Below are 22,601 nucleotides of genomic sequence, written 5' to 3'. Positions count from 1 at the left end.
GTTAATTTTGTTATAATATAAAGGGAAAATAATTACGTTTAAAATAATATATATATATATATATATATATTAAATTTTCTAGTTATCATATTAAATGTATTCTATTCTAACAGACATATTAAATAGTACACTTCAATAAAATTTATTATCTCTTTAATCTAAATATATATCCATTAGAATAATATTATACATTTGAAATAAGTATTATTTCAATAAAAACATTAAAGCACTATATTAATTTTATAAATACAATTAATATTTTCAAAATCATTTAATAATCACTCATGTTATTATATTTAAAAAAATTCTAAATTTTCTTAAACTTTGCCGAAAAGTCTTTAGCAACTGATTTCTCCTAAAAATAAATCCATACTCAAAGATCATATTTAATTTTATTTATATAAATATTCTATTGTCGAGTATATTGATAAATATGGCTAACAAACATAAAATATTATAATAAATATGATAATTGAGGTCCAAATTTTTTACAAATAACTCATAAGTTTATGAGATTCATCAACCAACCTTTCATCAATAAAATTGAGAAAGATACAAATAATAAATAGATATATTATAAATAGACCGATAATTATATTATATATGTATTATCAATTGGTATTGAATATTTCAGTTTGCGAGGACATTTAGGGCCTTTCACGTGAATGTTATAAAAGGGAAAGGAAACTAAGAAAAGAAAAAGTATGTACTGTGTGTTAGCGTAAATTAATATATAATTTATAGATAGAGAAGAAAGAGAAGATGACATGAGACAGTGATGAGAGTGTGGGAGTAGATGTGTAGCGGTAACCGTGCAACTGCAGAAAACCCCAAACCATTGTTGCTTTCAAACTACTACTCTCCCCGTCCACGCGCTCCCCCGCGCGTGCCCTTCGCCGCTTTCTCTCCCTCTATAACGTGAACAACTGGGACAAGTTCCTCTCTCTCTCTCTCTCCAACAAATAACAACTAACAACGAAGATTTTTCTTCGCCTTCGATTTATTAATTCATGCTCTTCGGAGCAAAACGATTTTCACGCTCTCAACGAAAACCTCTCTTCATTCTCCCAAGGTGCGTTTTTCTGCAGATTCTGTTCTTGACTTTACCCAAATTTTCTGTTTCTCTTTTTTATTATTATATATTATATATTATTTATCATTTATCATTCTATTTTTGCCTAGTTTTTCGGCTCTATTTTCTCCGCAGATTTGTTCTTCAATATCTTCGTACGCTCTTTTTCTTTCTCCTCTATCGTTATGTTAATATCTGTAATTCTGTATTCGTTCATATTCATGTATAGGAGTTGTTTCCTTTTCTGGTAAAAAGGAAAAATTAAGAAAAACACGCTTTGATTTCACTTCTTCTCAATGCGGACTGCACAATGCGTGTGGAAGAGGCTGTTGAATCGCGATGTGTGAGGCTTTATAGAGCACTCTTCACTTCGGTGTTCGTCTTTCGTATTATTTTATAGTATACGCATGTAAAAATAAAGTAAATATTTTTGTCATATTAATCGGGTGTATGGGATGTTGTTCTAGGTTTTTATGCTATTTGCTTTATGTTCATTTTAATCTTTTTCACGAGGCATTGTGGGTTGGATAAGTTTATTTTGTTTATGCATGATTTCAATTTTTTTCCTTTAATTTTCTGTGTTTATTTTGTGTATGGAACATATTTAATTTGATTTTCCTATCCTGCATTGTTGTTCCATTTATTGCGGGTCTATTATGTTCTATTCATGAGCCACATTCTTGTATTTGAGCTTATGAATTGTCGTTGTTCCTATAAAATGTAATGGTGTTTTTGTTTGTTGAAGTTCAAGTTGAGACGAACAAGAAAAAACAAAACTTGCGTGTTAACATTGTTAGTTGTTTTTTCTTGATCCTGAGCAGCTGGAATTTTAGCTAAAGCAAGCTGCTTGTCGTGTTAAACATTTGTCAATTACCATTTATTAACTTTATTTGGTGGGTTTCGTATATCGAGACTTTACTTTGTAATTTCTTTTTCTATATATTTAACGCTGTGGAGTGGCAAGTCTTACATGACACAGTTTTGATCTTCTCACCTGTATAACAACGTAGTAATGCTATATCTCTGTATTTTTTTCAGGAAAGGGCCGCTTAATCATACTTAATGGATTTAGAAGAGAAGTTCCTGGTTAAAGGTATGGTCCTGTGCTTCTTCAGTATGCTCATTTAGAGGTTAATGTCAGTTCGTTTTTTTTTTGTGTGGTGTATGTACTTGAGTGTTTGCTTGTGTAGTTTTATTATTCTATTTTGACGTGTTAATTCATTGAAGGTAAACCTTGGGTATGGTATAGTATACGACTGAAATTTGAGTTTAGGAAAGATGAACACGTGATTAAAAGTACTATTACCTACGTTGAATGTGTGTCTAGTGTTTTGGTTACGGTACCACGTACCAGTGTTCTTCCTTTGAATGTCATGCTGCCATCTATTGCGATTATGTCTAACTATGCTGTTACTTGTGTTTCCTTTCCTGACAAAGACTATGTTTTGTACAGTTTCAGTCCAATGCATGATATAAATATAAATTTTTGAAGTGGCAACTTCACATTTAGAAGGGTTTTTGACCATATATCATTGTTTTAATTTATATATTGTTTCCTCGTGATTTATCGCATATCAATATCTTGTGCTTGCTTGATGAGGAATCTTGAAACCACAATGTTCCAACAAGATGGTGTTGAAGCTTCCTCTGCCCTTTGGGCTTATCATCTATGTGAATTTTGTTTGACCCGTGTGATAAAAATATATTGTAGTTATTGGTAAAGTAAAATATGGTTATCCAATGATCTGATGTGCCTTAGTACACATATTAGAGATTAATTCTGCTATTTTCTCAGGGTCCAGTGCCATTGGTGTTATATCAGGGATGGGCTTGTAATATCTTTTTAAAAATAAAGTATGAACACATATGTTACCGATTAGTATAGTTGTATTTCTCCCTAAATCTGAAGGATATTGTTTTGGAAGACAATTGTACCAATGGTTTGCATAAGTGGAATATCCAATAGCCTCCCCCTTCTCTTTTTTATTTTAAATTTGGAATGATGCTGTACTAAGGGAAAAAACAAAGACTGGCCTATTGTATTGAAATGTTTTACACTGTTAAACCTTTATCTTACCCTATTTATGAGAATTATAATAAAACATTAATCGTAATACTAATCAAAATGTGTTAAAAGTAACTCAAACTTTTGTGACTATATTATGGCAGGTTATTAAAATTGTTGAGAAAACCTTCTATGATTATTTTTTTCTAATGGGATATTTCTTGTTTTTCCATTTAATGATCTATAAGAGTATCCAATTATTTTCCCCTTAAACTTGGGGAGTTAAATTTGATCTTTTTTTAAACTGAGGATGGAAATAAATTGTCAGTAAATATTTTTACTACTTTGTACTGATTTTCCATTTTAACTAACTACTTGGGCATAACATGTTGTGGTTTTCATTTTACAAATCCATGAGTTATTTGCAGCTAAGAGTCCCAAAAACTGACCATTTTACCTAAGAAGTGTAATCTATTTGGCGAAGATGCATTAATGATTTATATTGACATCTCTAACAATCGTTCTCATGGGAGAACCTTTTGGGCTCGAAGCATTTACAGTTACCATGAACTGGTCCACCTACCTTGTAATGAAATTCAACTTGTTATTAAGAAATTCTGGGCAGAAAATATCAAACACTAGATCAGTTTGTCTCGAGAGTTTTTGATGTCATGGTATGAACTAACTGTTCTAAAAAATATTCAAGCAAATTACGTATGATTTGTTCATCCTTTTAATGCATACAGTCAGTAAGTTAGATAGTTGTGGTTTCGTAGAATTTCTATCTTTTTCAATGAGGCATTAGAGATGGTCTTTACTCGATGCAGAAAGACACTCCTAAGGCACTGATCTCATGTGGACCCTTTGAGTACACCGAACTGAACTGCAATTAGAAGCTGGGATTATATCTTACCATAGTGTAAATGTTTACTTAATATATTTTTGTTCATCTTAACAAGTACAATGAATTGAATGAGGTACATCATCCTTCTGCTGAAAGCTATCATGTTTGAAAAATTACGTTTCATTAATAGTGTGAGATTGATATATAATTTGTTTATACGTTTAAGGTTAGATTACAATAGTAAGAAATATCCACTTTTAATGATTATAATCACGGAGCGGTTTTTCTAACATGAGACGATGATTACTTATTAATCTATTATAGGGATTGATCAATAATTGCATTCCATATTTGTATGACATAATGTATAAAATTTCAAATTCCAATTGATGTCATTTGAGATATAATGGGATAATGAAAACAGCTTTTTGGTTTGTACTTTCAGTTGCACAGACCCCCTATTACATATTAAGGGTCATCGAATTTATTTGCCACATATTAGCTTTGGACGCTTTTCCATTAGATGCCACCATAGTAGTCAATTGGATGCTATAGCAGAGTGGAGCAGCTCTAGAACCCTACAGGACTCAAATATCAGAGCCGTTTTCAATAGGGGCCAAAATAGTGCTTTCCACATGTTATGGCAGTGATACCATGATTTAGATTTCAAAAATCTATTTCTACCACTAAAACAACACCGGTTCAAGGTTTTCTTGATAAAGCTGCGATTTCTCCCCCATTTTCTATTACATTCTTCACTTCATAGATATAGTATTTGAAAACCTTCTCTGTTGACCATTCCATGAAAAGGTGCCTTGATCCTTCTCACTTTATTTGAACTTTTTTTCCTGTCTTATGTTAGTCCCCATTCACACTGCTATTTTTTTTTCTAATAGTTTTCCATACAAAATCACGACGCTACTGAACCATCATCTTTCATTATTTCACTTTATTAATATGTTTTATTATGCCTTATTGATGCCAATTATGTGTATAAACTGTGACTAACTATTTATTGTGAGTTTCTTTAGTTTTCTTTTTCTTTGTTTGAGTATTCAGTTGTCTAATATATGAACTAGTTGTTTGTATTTAAAATGACGAACATCTTGCTATAGTTGGCAATGTTGTGCCATCTGAGATCTATGACAGTGGTTGCCACGTTGTTTCTATGAAGTTGCTTTCTTAGCCATGCCCCCCCAACCCCGCAATCAATTTTCCATGTAACCTTCCATTTACTTAAGGCATTTGATTTAATTAGTGTGGATTATCGTATCATATCAAATTATATGTAAATAGGGAAACGAATATATAACTTTTAGTTAGGGATTCTCTTATATTGTACCGTTAGTTAATTTATTCCCTGATTATAATAAAGCTGTGTGTGGAATAATACACACTTTTGGTAAACCCTATATAGAAAGCCTGTTGTTGATACTTGGTCTGCTTTACAAGTCTTCATTGTGAATATTTCTTCTGATGTGAATATCCGATCCTATTATTTGGAATTTATTAAGAAGATCACGTCATAAATTTATCCATTTTCAGGATGGCTCGAGACTTGTATCTGTCCTATTCATGATAGCTTATAATCTGGGTGTTTAGTTCAAAATCTGTGCAATCTGTCTGGAGGAACTTGATTCCAGGTCTTTCCCTTGGTAGATATTCATCTAGAAGTAGAACTGCATTAATTGTTTTGTATTTGTGTTTCTCTGGCTGGTCACCTTTAATGATTTTGCCTAATGTTGTTTGCTATTAGCATCTCCTCTTAACTTAAACCTCAATGTTTTTGCAGATTTCAAAAGCTTATAAATTTTACAATGGATTGCTTCCATTTTGTTTCTGTTGACGGAAAGGGGAATGTTTCATATAAAGAATTTTGTCCTCTAAATAGCTAGCAGATGTATTATCTTGTCAAATGGTTTTGATTCACAATAGTGTCAAAGCTGTTTAAAGTATGCAACAGTACTTGGATAACATGTAAATGTGGTCAAATTTTCTTGTGGTTTGCCCATGATGATTTGTAAATTGATCTCCTTAATTAGCGCTTTCATATGGAATTAGCTATATAATTTGGTGTTGTTAGTTCTGGTTGCCAGATGTTTGGTTTACTCAATTCTTGAGTGTATCATCCACGTACAATGGTCTAAGGCGCTTATAAGTGCCTTAAAACATGGGCAGAAGTATGACTGATTTATTTGTGGAAAGAAATTGAATCAGTTCTATTGTATTTGATCTGAAGGTTTAATCTGTCCCTACTCCTAATGGTTTAACTGTTCAAATAATCACTCTTACATGCACATTTTTTTTATGGAACCTGAAGTCAACTAATAATTTATTGCGTTCATGTTGTACTCCTACATAGTCTTAGTCTATCTCTGCTGTTTGTCTTGTCTATGCAAGTCCTAGTTTAATCATTTGAAGTTTATCTATTGCTGTTTTTCCCAAATACTACAACAATTGTTTTTCTTTTCTGTCCAGTTTCTGGTGTTCAAAGCCTTTCTTCCAGTGTGCAAAGTACTCCAGAAAAAAATGGCCATTCAGATGGTGCTTCAAAAAGTTCAGAACTCCTTCAACAGTTCCTAAAATGTGGTCTGAAGAAGGAACTTCTTCGAACGTCTTTTGATAAGGACAAAAAAAACATTTCAATTAAAAGCAGGATGACTGAAACTAAGTCAACTGGGAAGATGATTAAGAAACAAGACACAAAAAAGGTTTCTAGTTTCAGCCACCAGCCATCTAGAAAGCAGTCTCGGAAGGGTGAAAATCCCACTCGACTCATACCTCCTTCTGACCAGTCTTCTGATTTTGGCCATTCAAACACTTGGATCTGTAAAAATGCTGCTTGTAGGGCAGTTCTGTCTATAGATGACACATTCTGTAGAAGATGCTCTTGCTGTATTTGTCACCTTTTTGATGATAACAAGGATCCTAGTCTTTGGTTGGTATGCACATCTGAGTCTACTCAAGGGGACTCCTGTGGGTTGTCTTGCCATATTGAATGCGCCCTTCTACATAAGAAGGTGGGGGTTGTTGATCATGGGCAACTGATGCAACTAGATGGTGGTTATTGTTGTGCATCCTGTGGTAAAGTTACGGGGATACTCGGGTAAGTAATTTTGTTTACATGTACGGTGGATAGTATTTGTCATTCCTCCTTCCACCTTGTTATTGATATACTGAAGTATTTTGTTGTCTATAAACATGATTTTCAATAGAACACTGGCATTGTTTGATTCATCTAGCTGACACTTACCTAATGACTTGGTTGTTTTTGTTGTTGATATATGCTATACTAAGTTTTGGTGAATAACGGTTTGGGTTTATGATAGAAGAAGTTTATTTATTGGAGAAGAATAATGTTAAATCACTCACAAAATGCACATAATTTGCTGTCCTAGACTCAGACTTTTAGGAAGTAGCAGAGTTGTGTCCAAATTACTGGAAAACAATACGCATGTACCCCTTATTCTCTCCTATCATACTTGCATCAACATAACAGTTAATCTAATAATAACATAACTGCTGATGATAGTTATTATTACACCAATTTTAATATGTTTGTAAGTAAATTTCTAGATCCATTTTGGCTTGGTGATTCATGTTTATTTATTTCAGATGTTGGAAGAAGCAGCTAAATATTGCTAAGGATGCCCGACGTGTGGATGTACTCTGTTACAGGATATATTTGAGCTACAGGCTTCTGGATGGAACCACAAAATTCAAAGACTTGCATCAAACAGTACAAGAGGCGAAGGCTAAGCTGGAGACAGAAGTTGGCCCTGTGAATGGCGTTTCTGCCAAGATGGCTCGAGGCATTGTCAGCAGACTCCCTATTGCCAATGATATACAGAAACTCTGTTCACTTGCTATTGAGAAAGCTGATAGCTGGCTTGCCACTGTTCACAATGTAAATTCAGATTCTACAGGTTGGAATAATGCTCTTTAGCTTTTTTTCTTTTTTTTTTTTTATATACTTTGGGGGAGGGGCTTAAATTTCTGACTTTTGAGTCTCATTTATTCTGGACATGATGGTATATTTATAACTCGCAGGGGGTTCACTTCCTGCTGCTTGCAAGTTTGTTTTTGAAGAGGTAACAACTTCCTCCGTGAAAATCATTTTAATTGAATTATCAAATATATGTTCTGAGGAGATTAAGGGATACAAGCTTTGGTATTACACGAGTCGGGATGAATCACCCACCAAAGATCCTGTTTCCGTGTTTCCCAAAACTCAGAGGAGGATTTTGATATCCAACCTCAAGCCTTGCACAGAATATACTTTTCGGATTATATCTTACACAGATACATGTGACCTGGGTCATTCTGAGGCTAAGTGTTTTACCAAGAGCATCGAGGTAATTAAAAACAACCCCTCTCCATCTGTCGCTATGAATCATGAAAAAGAGAACCTTCTATCTAGGGGCAATTCTTCGGGATCCAAGATGGTGCCAAATGACGCAATGGGCAACTATGGATTCAAGGTTCGAGACCTTGGGAAAATTTTGCGTCTTGCTTGGGCTCAAGAACAAGGTTACTTGGAAGAGTTTTGTTGTGCCAATACGAAAAATTGCTGTGGTCAGAGTGAACGGTTAGATAAACCAAGAATTCCAGAGGCACAGTTGCCCTCAGTTTCTAGAGGCCTTGATTTGAATGTTGTTTCAGTTCCTGATTTAAATGAAGAGCTAACACCTCCTTTTGAGTATTCTAGGGATGAAGATAATGGTTGCTCTTTGTTGCAAACTGTGGAGGGGGACGATGATGCAGCTTCTCATGATCTAGAGAAAAATGGTTTAGCAAGATCACATGGGAGTGGGGATTCTCAAACCTGGACCCATGGGCCAGCAGGAGAAGTATCTGCTGTTGATTCACGCTTAGATATGTGCAGAAAAAGGTTAGCAAGCACAATGGAAGAGACACATGATTGTGACAGCACTTTAATTAACGGTTCTCCATTACGCATATGTGATGGTTCATGTTCCTTGGATGAGAACTTTGAGTATTGTGTGAAAGTAATTCGTTGGCTAGAATGTGAGGGTCACATTAAACAGGAATTTAGGTTGAAGTTGCTAACATGGTTTAGTTTAAGGGCGACAGAGCAAGAACGCAGGGTGGTTAATACCTTCATTCAGACTCTTATGGATGATCCGAGTAGTTTGGCAGGGCAACTGGTAGATTCTTTTTATGATATTATATCAAACAAGAGGCAAAAAAATGGATTCAGTATTAAAGCCGGGGCATCAAATTAAGGGTGAACCCACCATACAAGTTTGTCATTTGCTTCAAGCTTTCCATTTTATCATTTTCTGTCCAAAAAAATCACCCTCTGATTGTTTTTCGTTGTACGGGCATTTTCTAAAATTAATCCATCTTCCAAGGGATTCATTTTTGTTGCAGACAGGTTTGTCTTGCTCAAAGGATTTTGCAATGATGATCGCAGAAACAGTAACTCATTTTTCCCAGGAGGGAGGGTTTATGGACACGAAGTTTCAGGATGTAGGGGCATTCATTTCTAAATTGCTGCAATTGATTTTGGTAATGAATTTAATTACGGAAGATGTTAGTATTGAAACTTTTCTAAATTTCTAAATTTCTAAATTTCTTCTCATGACCTTTATTTGAAAAAGGTACATGATTCATTTGCTGATTTGATTTTTATGTCATTCTTTTGACATCTTTGTTCCCCGCACTAATGAGCACTTGCTTCAACCAATTGTGATTTTCTAGATGAGCGGTTCATCTGATTACGCTTAAAATAGGTATCGGAGATCTTAACCTACTTGGATACAATAATAAACTAGGTAAATTAGTCAAATAATTTGAGGTTACGTGTGGCATCAGACTGCATGCATGCGAGGGTTCATTTCGACTATGCTGTCATTATTCATTATATTAGTCTATCTCTAGAAAAGTTCTTGTCTAGATATTTATTATTACTAAAAAGATGTAATAAAAATAATGACCTATTTAAATAAAAAAATAAATAATATCAATATATCACGTGCATTTTCAGATGTGACTTATCAATATATCAATGATAGTATTCATAATCAACTAACAATGATTTAAATGTTTGAACAACAATCTTAAAAGAATGAGTAAGAATTATATCTATCATTTGAATTTGTTATCAATGAAAATCTACACTTTCAATAACATCTTTTGTAACATTGTATTGAGGGGTAGGTTTTTGTCATTTGACAAATTGAACAACTAAATCGTGTACAGGTGAATCAAATTATATATGCAATTTTCCTTGCAGCATGCCTTAACTTAATACAAAGAAAGCAAAACCTCACCAATGTCTTAAGTTAGATTATGTAGAGATTAGTACTAATCAATTTGGCTCCGATCAATGGCTGTCAATCAATGTATATAAATCTTTATTTTCTGAAATGATTGCATGATTAGAGTTACTAATAAGGCAATGACTATTCCTATTTTTAGGGGTACTACGATTTTGATAAATGTTTTATCAAAGCATGCGTCTGCACTCGTGAAATTGAAAAGCCGCAGAGTAACTTCTCTGTTGGACGTGTGGAAAGGTATCAAATTTGTGATGCAACACCTCGTGAATCACCTATAGTGTTGTGAACTTCGCTTAGAAAAATGTTAACCAATCAATATACCTAATAATAAAACAAAGTTTTCATAATGGAAAAAGTTGTTAAAAGAACATTTTCCCTTGTAATTATTGGGGGACAAGATTTTGGTTCATTATTTGGGGTATGAAAAAGGCATATCATTTAATTCTTCTGTGCCTTTTAGCGTGAAATGCTTTTCAAAAGTCTACCATGCAAGCCTTATCCCAAACAAGAATGAACAAAAAGATGAAACACGAGCAGGGTGTTGAAGCGAAAAAGATTAATGAGAACAAACACGGCCAAAATACAGCACAAACACTCAAGTCCGGCAACAGGAGGCTCTTGCAAAAGGAATTTGTAAACTTGTTTGTAAACAGTTTTAGAAGATCAGACATTATGATGTTTGTGATTATTCAATACAAAAAAAAAAAACTTACAGCTGCTGTTAGTGTTTCTATATGTTAAATGTTTTGATGTCGTATATGTTATTTGGGGATTATATTTCGTATCGTCTATGTACATAAGTATTCCCAAATCATGTAAATGATCATTTTAGATATAACTAGATTTTTCCTTTAAAACAAAATTAAGAAAAACACAAGTAATTTAAAATTTTATTAATTTAATCAAAAAACTATTTGAAACTGACATAAACATTGTTACAAATTATATTGACACTGACATTTTACGATTGATTTTTATGTTAACAAAAGAATTAGTCACCAACCTTCTTGTGTAAATTCCCCTCAAAATGATAGTAGAATGAAAATGTAATTATTTGTTAAATATAACTTGAACTCTCATAAATAAACGTGTTTCCCACTTACATGATGGATTACTTTTCTTTGCATAGAATTTTTGTTTTCATAATTTAATATTGTTTTTTCATAAACTAATATATAAGAGTTTTTTTCTTAACTTACCCAAATATAATTTTTAATTCATATACAAACTAATTTAAACATATAGAAAAATTATTTCATATTTTTCTGAAAATACTTATGAATAAATTTATTGAACACAATTAGCTTTTGGGTAAGTTAGAGATTGATTGAGACAGAACAAATAGTTACAAAACTAATCATTCATTGTGAGAACTCATTTGTGAGCTTGCTATTATTGCCTATGAATAATAGAAAATGGAACCCTACCATACCTGTCGTTTTAGATTTCAATAAAATTTGCGGGTTCCACCATCCTCTATGGAGGAAAATTCTTATTGATCATCATTCCTTAGTTATACTTTATTTTCTTCGTCATTAATAAAATCATTATGTCGTACTTATATGCCTTTAATAACTTTATTACTCCTTCAATTCCTAAATAAAAGACAATGACATATTTATTAATTATGGATAACGATTCTAAATTATATTAGAATAATTTTTTAGTTAAAAGAGTTAAAAAGAGCTTTTATTTGAAGAAAATGTTGTTAATGTTTCGATTCCAAATATATTAAGATAATATTAAGATTAATCATTGTATTAAAAAAATATTATATTATTTGAAGTATGAAGTTTTTTTTAAGTCGAGAGCCAAAAGAGTTTTTTGTTTTTATAAATAGAGTTAATGTTTTCATTCAAAGTCTTTTGAAATAATATTGTTAAGATTAATTATACATTCAAGAAGTAGGAGTTTATAAAATCATATTTTTAGAGTTGGTAGTATGTTTAAAATGATGAGATTTGATTATTTTATTTAAAAAGTTAAAAAATAAGTAAAAGTTTTATAAACGAGTTCTACGGTTTAAAAACACACAGTTTCTCTACAAACTTATTCTTTAGAGCTCTCATACTTCTCTCTAGGTTTTCTCACCCTATATTCATTTGTTTGAAAATCGAAGACTCTTATAGTGATCATCGTGATGAGTTCTTCACTTTTGTTCGATTAGTTTCTCCAATAAAGTAAGTTGACTTTCTATATTTTTTCTTAGTTAGCTCACATGTGGGGTTTGAGTTTTCTATAAGGGTCCTTATTGATCAATGATTCTAATAATATGCTCTGATCATGGTTGTGTTGTTCCTAGGTATAAATAGAGCATCTAGCTAGCTTGAAAGGGATTTAGTACTCTTTGAGTTGTCTCACTGGTAAGGAAAACTAATTGCACTGTGTTTAAAGTTATAGATTTATTGAAATTGTTTAATTGTATGATTGTGTTATGATTTGTTTGTGTGATTGAGTTGTGTAATGAAATATGATAGGTTGAACTGAGATTAGGTATGAATTTGGCTTACTTTGATGTGGTATGATGAGATTTGAAATGTTTGATTTGTACTGCAAATGTGATGCATGTTGTGTAATTCAAATTGGTATGTTTTGATCTCTATAAGTGTTGTTGGACTGAATTGGTAGGGTTGGAATAACATTCTGTAAAATTATGTTTTGCATAATTATGCAAACTTGCTGGATGAGGAACTATGTCGTTGGGCGAAGGCAAAGTCAAAGAGCTACTGACTTAGTGGTAGCTGGGTGAGAATATTCTCCAAGGCGACTCCAAAGTTCGAGAGTTCATTGAATTGGTGGTAGCTAAGCGAGACAAACTCGCTAGGCGACTTTTTGAGGAATCAAACTTTGTGAGTTTTAGTGCTATTTTCATTGGACGAATTATCTAATCATTGGACAAATGGGCCTTTATATGTAACATGATAGTCTTTATTGAAATTTTTTTGGGATGGATCAAGTATGTGATGTTAATTTTACTATGTTATATCCTTTTACACAATACCTTACCGTTTCTCTGTGTTGTTGTTTTGTTTTGTTTGTTAGCAATGATTACCTTAATTTGTCTGAGTAGATGGAGATGCAATTGAACCAGTTAAAAAAGAGGGAGATGCAACAATCTAGTTTAGGTTTAGTTTCTTTTGTATAAGACATTTTGAAATACTTTGATGTATCATATTTTTCATATATGATTTTCATTAGTCGTATAAACTCTTTTTGTCTTATGTTTACGATGTTATGGTTATTCATTGGACAACTGTAATAGCTTTTTATCTAAATGTTGAATTATCTGTTTTTAATTATTGACTTTGTGATGCTCTATTTTAGTAGTATTGATCTATTAAAAATATAAAATGTTTTATAAGATTAAGTAAAAAACACAAAGTCAAATTATTTTTATTCTCAACTTTTAAAAATAATGTAAGACAATTAAATGTATCTAAACACGAATCCATTAAAGATTAATAAGATCCATCATATGTATCTGGTAGAAAAGGAATTCAACGAAAAAAAAGGCTTGGTTAAAATGAAAAAGAAGAAGAATAAATTCAATGATATTGATTTTTCATATGAAATTATTTTCAACTGTTTGAAAATACTCAAAGGAGATGGTTTAATGGACAGAAGTGGCAATAAAGTCCACCAAATAATTTCAAAAGTTTGAATAATTTTCATATGCAAACAAAATGTTACTTTCTATAAAGAAAATTTGCGTGGTTCATGTGACCTCTTTCGTTATAAGCAAATTCTCCATGGAAGGTAAATATAATTAATTAGTGAAGTGATTAAAAAAATGGTTGAAAATAATAAATTATAAGTATGACTTTATTAAAGACTTTGCTTTATTAATTAAACAATTTTCATTTATGTATGAACTTCTAAACCTCTAAAATAGTATACATAAATCTCTCCGTATACTTAATGAAAAACCTTAATTCATCCTTTTCTGATTTTTTTTCACAAACATTTACAAATAAGTTTACGCAACCGGACTCTAACATCAATTGGGTTTATAAATATTTTTATAAACATAATTTAAATTATGTTATTTTTAATTAAAATAAAGAAACATATTTAATGATTTATTTAGTGTTGATAAATTAAACACAATATCTCTTTATTTTATGAACGCTTTTTTTCCTACCACATATTTAGCTTCTAAATCAATTTCAAACGAACTTATTTTTTACGTTCTAATAAAATATAAACATTTTTCTTTTGATTTTTTTCTCGCGAAAATAATATATTATTAGAAATATTTATTTTAAAAAAATACATGTATAATTTGGAACTGTTTTTAGTGATTAGTAATAATTAATACTAGTATTTGGTAGAGGAAAAGGGTTTAGTTGGAATCGCGCTATCCGCGCCGTACGGAGTCATCTAACATAATGCTGTTGGCGTCAATCGCATTGCCAATTTTTATTTATTTTCTTAAATAAAACGCATTAAACTTTAAATTTTTAACTTGTTTTCTTATAGTTTAATTAGTTTAAATATTTTCCATTAAACTCAAAGACATATTTTTGTTTAATACTGTTATTTTTAATTAAATTTAAAATATATCAATACAATAATAAATAAATAATAAATCAATAAAAAGATAACGTATATATTATAACAAAATATTATAAAAAAAAAACAATATTAAAACATCTTTTTCCTAAATTTAAACAGTATTTTCATGTGAGCCATTCATGTCTATAAAAAGGAAGTAATAAAGTATGGTGGTGTTATCAACAAGAAACTCTTCATTATTTTAAACATGGCAACAAGTAAAAAGAGTCTTTGGGAGGCTTTGAATGGCAGAAGCGAAGGATCTGGCGCTGAAACGTTGGTGTTGGCTCATGGCTACGGAATGGAGCAGTCGATGTGGGACAAAGTGGTTCCCTTGCTTGCCGAAAGCTACCGTGTTGTTACGTTTGATTGGGTTTGTGCTGGAAGTGTGAAGAATGAGAAGCTCTACGACCCTGTGAAATATTCCTCCTACGAAGCTTTTGCCGATGACTTGATCACTCTGCTGCAGGAGATGAACCTCAAAGATGTCACTTACGTCGGTAGCTCCATGTCTGGCATCATTGGTTGCATTGCTTCTGTCAAAACTCCTCAACTCTTCAAAACCCTAATTCTGGTTGGTTCTTCCCCAAGGTATCTTCTTTCTTCTCTTCTCCTCAACTCATGCTGATTTCGTTTTGCTTCATCTCTATTTTTCATATTTCACATCTTTTTAATTTCTATTCACTTATTCTGATGGTTACTGTTTCCTGTTAGTCCACCAATCAGTTAAGGATTTGAAAAGTCTATTATATTACAAGTGAATGCATTGTCGTTGCTTTTGCCTACAGTTATAAGACAGTAGGAAAAAGAAATAATGTCTAAAACATAAGATCAAAACTTATAGAGTAAATGTTAGATGATATATGATAAGGTTAAAATGGTTATAAAAGAATAAAATTTTGTATTTTTTATAAAAAGAAGTAAAAAATAAAAAAGAGTAATATTAAATGATGAATATAAAAAATTTATATATGTTAAAATATTATTTTTAAATTTTGGAAGAGGTTAATTTAAACGTTATATTAAAGCAAATTGTTTTACATGTCATTAAAGTCAATAAAATATTTTCTTTTATCCTGAATTCTAATATAAGGAAATAACTTATAATGCTTGTTAACTTAAAGTACAGTCGTAGTTTATAAATTTATTTGTAATTTTTAGATTGTAAACTGTTTGATTGAATAATAACTTCCTTAATGTAATAAAAATTAAAAGGACAAGTCCTTCTAACTTTTTGTTGGTATATATATACTATATATACATAGGTTTCTGAATTCAGATGGTTATGAGGGAGGCTTTAACAGGTCAGATATAGAACAGTTACTGTGGAACATAGAAAACAACTATGAAAGCTTTGTTTCTGCATTCGCTTCATCGATAGCAGATCCAAGCAATGAAGAAAGTGTGAAGAAATATGAAGAGGGGTTGAAGAATATGGGAGGTGAAGTTGGTCTCCCCTTAGCCAAAACCATATTCTACTCTGATTGGAGAGAGATGCTTGAGAAGGTGGAGACTCCATGCACCATCATTCAGACCAAAAAGGACGCTGCTGTTCCACACAGCGTAGCACTTTACATGCAGAACAAAATCAAAGGGAAAGTTAGGCTGGAAATCATAGACACAATTGGCCATTTTCCCCAGATAACTGCACACCTTCACTTTGTCCAAGTTCTCAAGGCTGCTCTTGGTTCATAATAATTCATGTTACCAAGAGCCATTTATGCATGGTTTTTGTCCAAACCTTTTGTGTTCTTCTTTCCATTTCTAAAAAAGTAATGCATCATCGTTTGTATTTCATTATAAACTTTAGTTTTCTTCCACTTGGAAATGTCATTAATATGAATGGCAATCTCCCCTCCAACCAGCACACCCCTGTTTTCTGCCATCCGTATAGACACTCCATTTCCTTGAAATTTCGATATTTCGTATACATCTGTAAGAGTCAACTTCACATGTTTCCTTGTACGTGATGACATATGTAAGAGTCAAAGGAGAAATCAAATTCACATGTTTTCTTGTACGTGTTTTCATTTGTAAGAGTCAAAAGGAGAAATCAAATCACATGTTTCCTTGTATGTGTTTACATCTGTAAGAGTTAAAGGAGAAATCAACGGGTTTTTTTTTTTTAAGAATGTAGGTAAATTTGAAAAAGAAGTTATGGATATAGGAATTTTTTTTTTGTTATAAATTATTTAGTTGAAATTATTTTATAATAAATTTAATTTAATTATAAAAATAATTAAAACCATAAAATTTATTTATTTAATAATATTAAAAAAACTTTAAATATTAATTATATATAATTTAAAATATTTTATATACATTTAAATACATTATTTAAAAATTATAAATAATTTTAAATAATAGAAAATAAAAAAATAAAGAAGTCGGCACGAATTTTTTGAATTTTAATTATATAATTACACTAATTATAGTTATAAATTATTTAATTAAAATCATTTTACGAAATGGACGAAAGTACGAAAACACCCTCATTTGTAGAGCTGTCAAATGAGCCCCTTTAATAAGATTTGGCCCTAGCCCATGTGGGTTGGGGCCAAAAAAGCCCATAGGGCCAAAAAAACTCTTTACTAAAAAAGCCCACAAGGCTAAAAACCCCCAAAGCCCTATAGGCCAGGGCCAGCCCATGGGCTTTCCTTTTTACAAAATTTAACGTCTAGAAACATAATATCATCATACAAGTAATCACAAATCATATGTATTTTTTATCCAGCTTTCATTTATCTTTGTTAGTAATAACTTATAACCATAATTGATTCATGTATAATTATATTTTTTTACCAATAAAATTAATTTTCTACTTCATAACTGTTTCTATATTAATTAGTTTAATAATAATGCTTTTATACAATTATTTCTTAATTTTCAAATTTTATTTTGATAATTTTTTCATCTTAATTTTGGTTTGTAAATTTGACGATTCAGAGATATCCACATAAAATAGGTTTAAAAGTTAAAAAATTTAATTTAATATGTAAAATTTTGATGGACTAACGAATTTATTTATTGATGGTAATCTATTTTGTCACTAGTTTAAATCAATATCATTCGATTAAGATTTGTGATCAAAATTACATTATTTTTAATTGGTGTGAACATGTTAAAATTTTGACTTAATAACTTTTTTAATTTTCCAAATTTAATAAAATTAATATTTATTATTTACAAATTTTTATGAAACGTATTATTTAGTCATTTACATCAATTTATATATTTTTATGTCTTTTCAATATATTTTATATTATATTTATTTGTCTTTTTTATTAGTTTCTTATTAAGAGACATTGATGTAATTTATTTATTATTATAATTATTATAATTTTTATTTATTTTATATGTTAATAATTAAATACAATAATAATTTGAATTTTAGTATTATAAATTATAACATTATATTTATTTAAAAATATTGTATCTATTATTTAATTATTTTTTATACAATCGGCTCAATTATGATAAATAATTTAATAAAAACGATCTTTGTTGGATAAAGATAAGCATGATTTTAAAATAGTAATTTAATCTAAAAGGTTAGAAAAAAATATGATTTTATAACCACTAGGATTACATCTAGATCTTGTATACTGACATATATGATATTTATAAGAATTTTGCCTAACAAGGATTTTTCACTAAAAAAGTTAGTTCTTTTTATTACGTGAAATTAATTTTAAACTTTACAAAGTTTGTGGTTTAATTTTTTAATGTATATATATATTATATTATATATATATATATTATATATATATATATATATATATATATATATATATATCTATACAAAACATTCAACAAAAGAATTTTATATGACAAACTATAAAAAATAAAAATTTTACACCGATATTAAAAATTTATCCAATCAGTAGATTTAAATTTAAAATCTATCCATAATTAATATTTCAAATATTTATATAGATATCAGAATTCGATTATTGAAAAATCGAATTTTCAACTGTGTTACTTTTATAATTTATTTTTTGAAATTTTTTATTTTCTTTTAATAAAAATAATAATAATAATTTTCTTTTTTAACTTTCCAAAATAATAAAATTATATATTTAAAATATACTTATAATTAAAAAATTATTTTAAATAAGTTTTTATAAAATCAATATTTATACATTTATATTTAATTAAAAAGATATTAAATATGATGTAAATTTTGAAAATTATTGAACTTGTAAAGTAAATAAAAGAAATAACTAAAAAAACATTAAAAGTGAATTAATTTAGTTTGGGGGCTAGCCTCATCCTAACCCTGCCCCAACCCACTTTATGTGGGGCTTTAGGGGTTGGGGCTTTTAAAAAGCCCCCTATTAAGGGGGCTAGAAAATTGGAGCTTAATTTTAGAAGGGGTTAGGGTCAACCCATGGGCCAGGGGTTGAAATGACACCTCTACTCATTTGTTAGGGTAACTTGAGGAAAGTAAAGAGGGGTAAAATTGTCAATGGAGAGGAAGGTTCAGTCTGAAAAATGTGATGGAGAAAGTGTTGTATAACACTCGATCCAGCACAGCATACAACTATGGAAACGCAGCTTCACGTCCTCTCTCTCTAGACTCTGCTATAAACGCCGTCGTTTCTAGAACTCTGTTCCCTTCGCTTCTCTGTCTTCGTAACAGAAAGGGGGGAAAATAATTAAACGCCGATTTCGCAACCAATTCTTCTTCCTCGAATTGGACAACCAGAAATTGGATCTCAGGTCAATTTCCCCACCTCTTTCTCTCGATGCCGACGTAAACGAATCAATCAATTCTGTTTTTCGTTTTTCCGTTGTTTAATTTGCAGAGTCCAATTTCTTATATATTTTTAATCAATTCTTTTTCTTTCTCTTTTCAAGTTGGAGTTTGATCCAGGTTTATCTTTATTATTTGATCATGTTATTTTTGTGAGTTAAATATGTTTTTAGTCCCTAAACTATTGGTCGTTTCTGGTTTTCGTCCCTCTTCCAAAGTAAGGTACAATTTGGTCCTCATTTTTTAGAAATACGTTCGTTTTAGTCGAAAAAACGAACGTTTTGAGGACTAAAAACAAAATTTTGAGGACTAAAACGAACGTTTTTCTAAAGAATGAGGACCAAATTGTACCTTACTTTGGAAGAGGGACGAAAACCAGAAACGACCAATAGTTTAGGGACTAAAAACATATTTAACCCTATTTTTGTTTATTAATTATTTATGGGCGTCATTCTCGACCTTAGAATTGGTGGTGGATACAATACGTCTTAATCCCAAAAATATAATATAAAACTATATAATACTTCTATTTCAGAATGAGACCGAACACTTGGAGGGAGACCGAGACCGAGACGTCTTTAATTCAAACATAATCAAATTGAGAGAGTTACTCACTAGTTGTGAAAATGATCGAATACAATAATACTTCTCAGATATCAATAGAATCGAACGTTATTTTTCAAATGAGCCAATTTAATGAACTGATTCTTGAGATTTTACACCGAACACCATAAAGCCTAGATCGAGTACTAAGACTCTAGACCGAAACCAATTAAGACAGATACTGTAGGACATCAAATAATAGCACTTGACGGAATCATATGAATAAACCGAACGCCAATAAATACTTAGCTTCTTAATGAGTTAAACATCAAGGAAACCGAATGCTAGTCGAAGACCGTGCACTGTAGAGAGCGAACACTATTGATCTTATTATAAAGATAGATTACGGAAATGAGAACTAGCGCTAGGTGTAAGACCGAACACTTACTTAGTACGAGCGTTTGGTGTAAGACAGAGCACTACTTAGTACGAGCGCTTGGTGTAAGACCGAGCACTACTTAGTACGAGCACTTGGTGTAAGACCGAGTACTACTTAGTACGAGCGCTTGGTGTAAGACCGAGCACTACTTAGTACGAGCGCTTGGTGTAAGACCGAACACTACTCAACTTATAGAATAAAAGCTTGATAAATATCAGATATTATTTAACTAATGTTCAAGAACGAACGAAATATACAAATACATATACATATACGAAAGTTTATAATCAAATATCAAGGAACGAATATCCTTGGTTGAATGCTTAAGTACAAATATTACAAAACGAAACGAAGACGCTAGTCTTCAACTAGAATTCTCTCCAAATGAAAGAATCCAGTTCCAACCGAGTCCACAAGAAAACCAAACACTAATACCAAACACTTATTAAGAACGAACGCTACTGAGAACGAACGCTTGTATAATTGAATGGGCAATACTAACTCTCGATAACATCCTTACCCATTTCATGGCTTTCATTAATCATCAATACTTTTAAACAACATACCATATTTCATCATCAACCAAATCATCAAACACAATATCATTTCAGTTTCTCATCGCTTAGATTCATATACTCATACAACCAACAATGCAGTAACAACCAGATTTCATATTCATTCAGCAATCAACGAACATGCATCCATTCAAATCAACAAAATAAATCAAATTATATAAGTTTCCCTTACCTCTTAACGTGACCGAACGCTCACAGATATGGTTACTGGTTCACCACTACAAATCCTTCTACCCTCAACGCTAACAACTTCCGAAACTAAACAAAATAGAAAATCCAGAAACTCTCAGAACAAGATGATTGATTCATGCAACCCATAAACTAGGTTTGCATGTACCAGGAAACCACACGGCTGAGGGAGAAATGAACTTACCAGCTCGAAATCGAAAACTGATCGGTTCAAACGAACGCCCTCGACGCCGGGAATGCTCAGGTGTGGTCTGTTTGATGATCGGAGGAAGAAAAGAGTAAGGTTTTGTAGAGAGAAGATTAAGAAATCTTAGAGAGAAGGAGGAGAAGAATGAAGTTTCAGAAGGTTGAAAAAGATGGTTGCATGCAGAGAGTGACGTGAATTTTTTGAAAACTTGGAGTTTTACTCCCACCGTCAAAATCGAACGGCCACTCCACTGCACACCTGTCTTCCACTTTCTATTTTCCAGTTCCCCTTCCTCGACACTTGTCTTCCACTCAGTTGGGATTTTGGTTGGATTTTTAATGGGTTTGACAATTATCAATTTATCACTGTGCAGATCAGGTTTGTGTGGAAGTCTATTCTTTTGAGTAACATATCATTTACAAGACACAAAGTTTAATAAAAGCTTTGTCTTAAACATTTGAGATGTTAAACGCATTTATGTCACACACTGTTTGTGAGTTGTATAAAATATTATTAAGGCTCAATATAGACTATTTGTTTATATTGTTTAACATTGTTTTTATCAAACACAACCTCTAGACAACTATAAATATTATTTCATTGAATATTTGTTTATTAAATTTTAAAGCAAGAATTATTAGACGATTTTATCTCTCTAGACGATCTTATCTTTCTAAACGATCTTATCCTTATTTTTCATGTTTAATAAACACTTGATGTTAAACTAAATGAAATACTTCTTGCTAAACAAATAGATTCGAAAGCAATATTTGAAAAGAATAAACCGTGTAGATTAGAGCATTTATAAACATATAATTTAGATGTTTAAAGGATGTGAATTAAAGCGTTTATCAATTAAACAAATTTGATGAGAACGTTTAAGGATTTTAAATGTTTATAGATCATAGTATTTGTAGAACCAGTCGGTGGAAATTCCAATACCACCCTACACTGTAAACCAACCATCGGATGTTTCTTTCTTAACCCCATTTTCTCTTTCCGCAACCCCATAAAAAGGTAATTCCCAGAAAATAGGTATATTGTAAAGTATTTCCAAATTTAAAATTGTCTTTCATTTTTGGACTTTTTTTAACAGTCTAAGATAACTACTCCGGAAGATGATTCCGAAACC

General features: G+C 31.3%; 2 protein-coding genes across 6 annotated transcripts; both read left to right on the top strand.

Annotated features, from left to right (window-relative positions):
• The first annotated feature begins 807 nt into the window (after nt 1–807).
• Nucleotides 808–9,644, top strand: LOC124830007 (VIN3-like protein 1). Of its 5 annotated transcripts, XM_088103066.1 has the most exons (7): nt 811–1,072; nt 1,183–1,227; nt 2,111–2,165; nt 5,467–5,564; nt 6,400–7,027; nt 7,537–7,847; nt 7,972–9,644. In XM_088103066.1, the coding sequence occupies exons 5-7, from the start codon at nt 6,579–6,581 to the stop codon at nt 9,165–9,167; spliced, it is 1,956 nt and encodes a 651-aa protein (XP_087959192.1). In that variant the 5' UTR covers nt 811–1,072; nt 1,183–1,227; nt 2,111–2,165; nt 5,467–5,564; nt 6,400–6,578; the 3' UTR covers nt 9,168–9,644. The 5 variants fall into 5 exon arrangements, with proteins under 5 accessions (XP_087959191.1, XP_047159555.1, XP_087959192.1 ...); XM_088103065.1 differs by lacking the exon at nt 5,467–5,564 and having other exon boundaries at nt 808–1,072; XM_047303602.2 differs by lacking the exon at nt 1,183–1,227.
• Nucleotides 9,645–14,949: 5,305 nt separating this feature from the next.
• On the top strand, nt 14,950–16,800 carry LOC148205361 (strigolactone esterase D14-like). The gene is made up of 2 exons (XM_088103064.1): nt 14,950–15,371; nt 16,046–16,800. Exons 1-2 carry the CDS (start codon nt 14,989–14,991, stop codon nt 16,473–16,475), a joined length of 813 nt encoding a protein of 270 aa, XP_087959190.1. The 5' UTR covers nt 14,950–14,988; the 3' UTR covers nt 16,476–16,800.
• Nucleotides 16,801–22,601: the final 5,801 nt, after the last annotated feature.

The sequence above is a fragment of the Vigna umbellata genome, chromosome 1 (genome assembly GCF_029865625.1).
Source record: "Vigna umbellata cultivar VRB3 chromosome 1, Vumbellata_1.0, whole genome shotgun sequence".
Taxonomy (NCBI): Eukaryota; Viridiplantae; Streptophyta; class Magnoliopsida; order Fabales; family Fabaceae; genus Vigna; species Vigna umbellata.
The sequence above is the reverse complement of the archived record's forward strand: the minus strand, read 5'-3'. Positions and strand labels throughout refer to the sequence as shown.

What these genes read in the sequence shown, in the direction of transcription:
- LOC148205361 (XM_088103064.1), top strand. Translation starts at nt 14,989, where the DNA reads ATGGCAACAAGTAAAAAGAGTCTTTGGGAGGCTTTGAATGGCAGAAGC. An exon ending in CTGGTTGGTTCTTCCCCAAG is followed by an intron (nt 15,372 to 16,045) that starts GTATCTTCTTTC and finishes ATATATACATAG; the next exon opens with GTTTCTGAATTCAGATGGTT.
- LOC124830007 (XM_047303599.2), top strand. Translation starts at nt 2,135, where the DNA reads ATGGATTTAGAAGAGAAGTTCCTGGTTAAAG. An exon ending in AAAGTTACGGGGATACTCGG is followed by an intron (nt 7,028 to 7,536) that starts GTAAGTAATTTT and finishes TATTTATTTCAG; the next exon opens with ATGTTGGAAGAAGCAGCTAA. An exon ending in TGTAAATTCAGATTCTACAG is followed by an intron (nt 7,848 to 7,971) that starts GTTGGAATAATG and finishes TATAACTCGCAG; the next exon opens with GGGGTTCACTTCCTGCTGCT.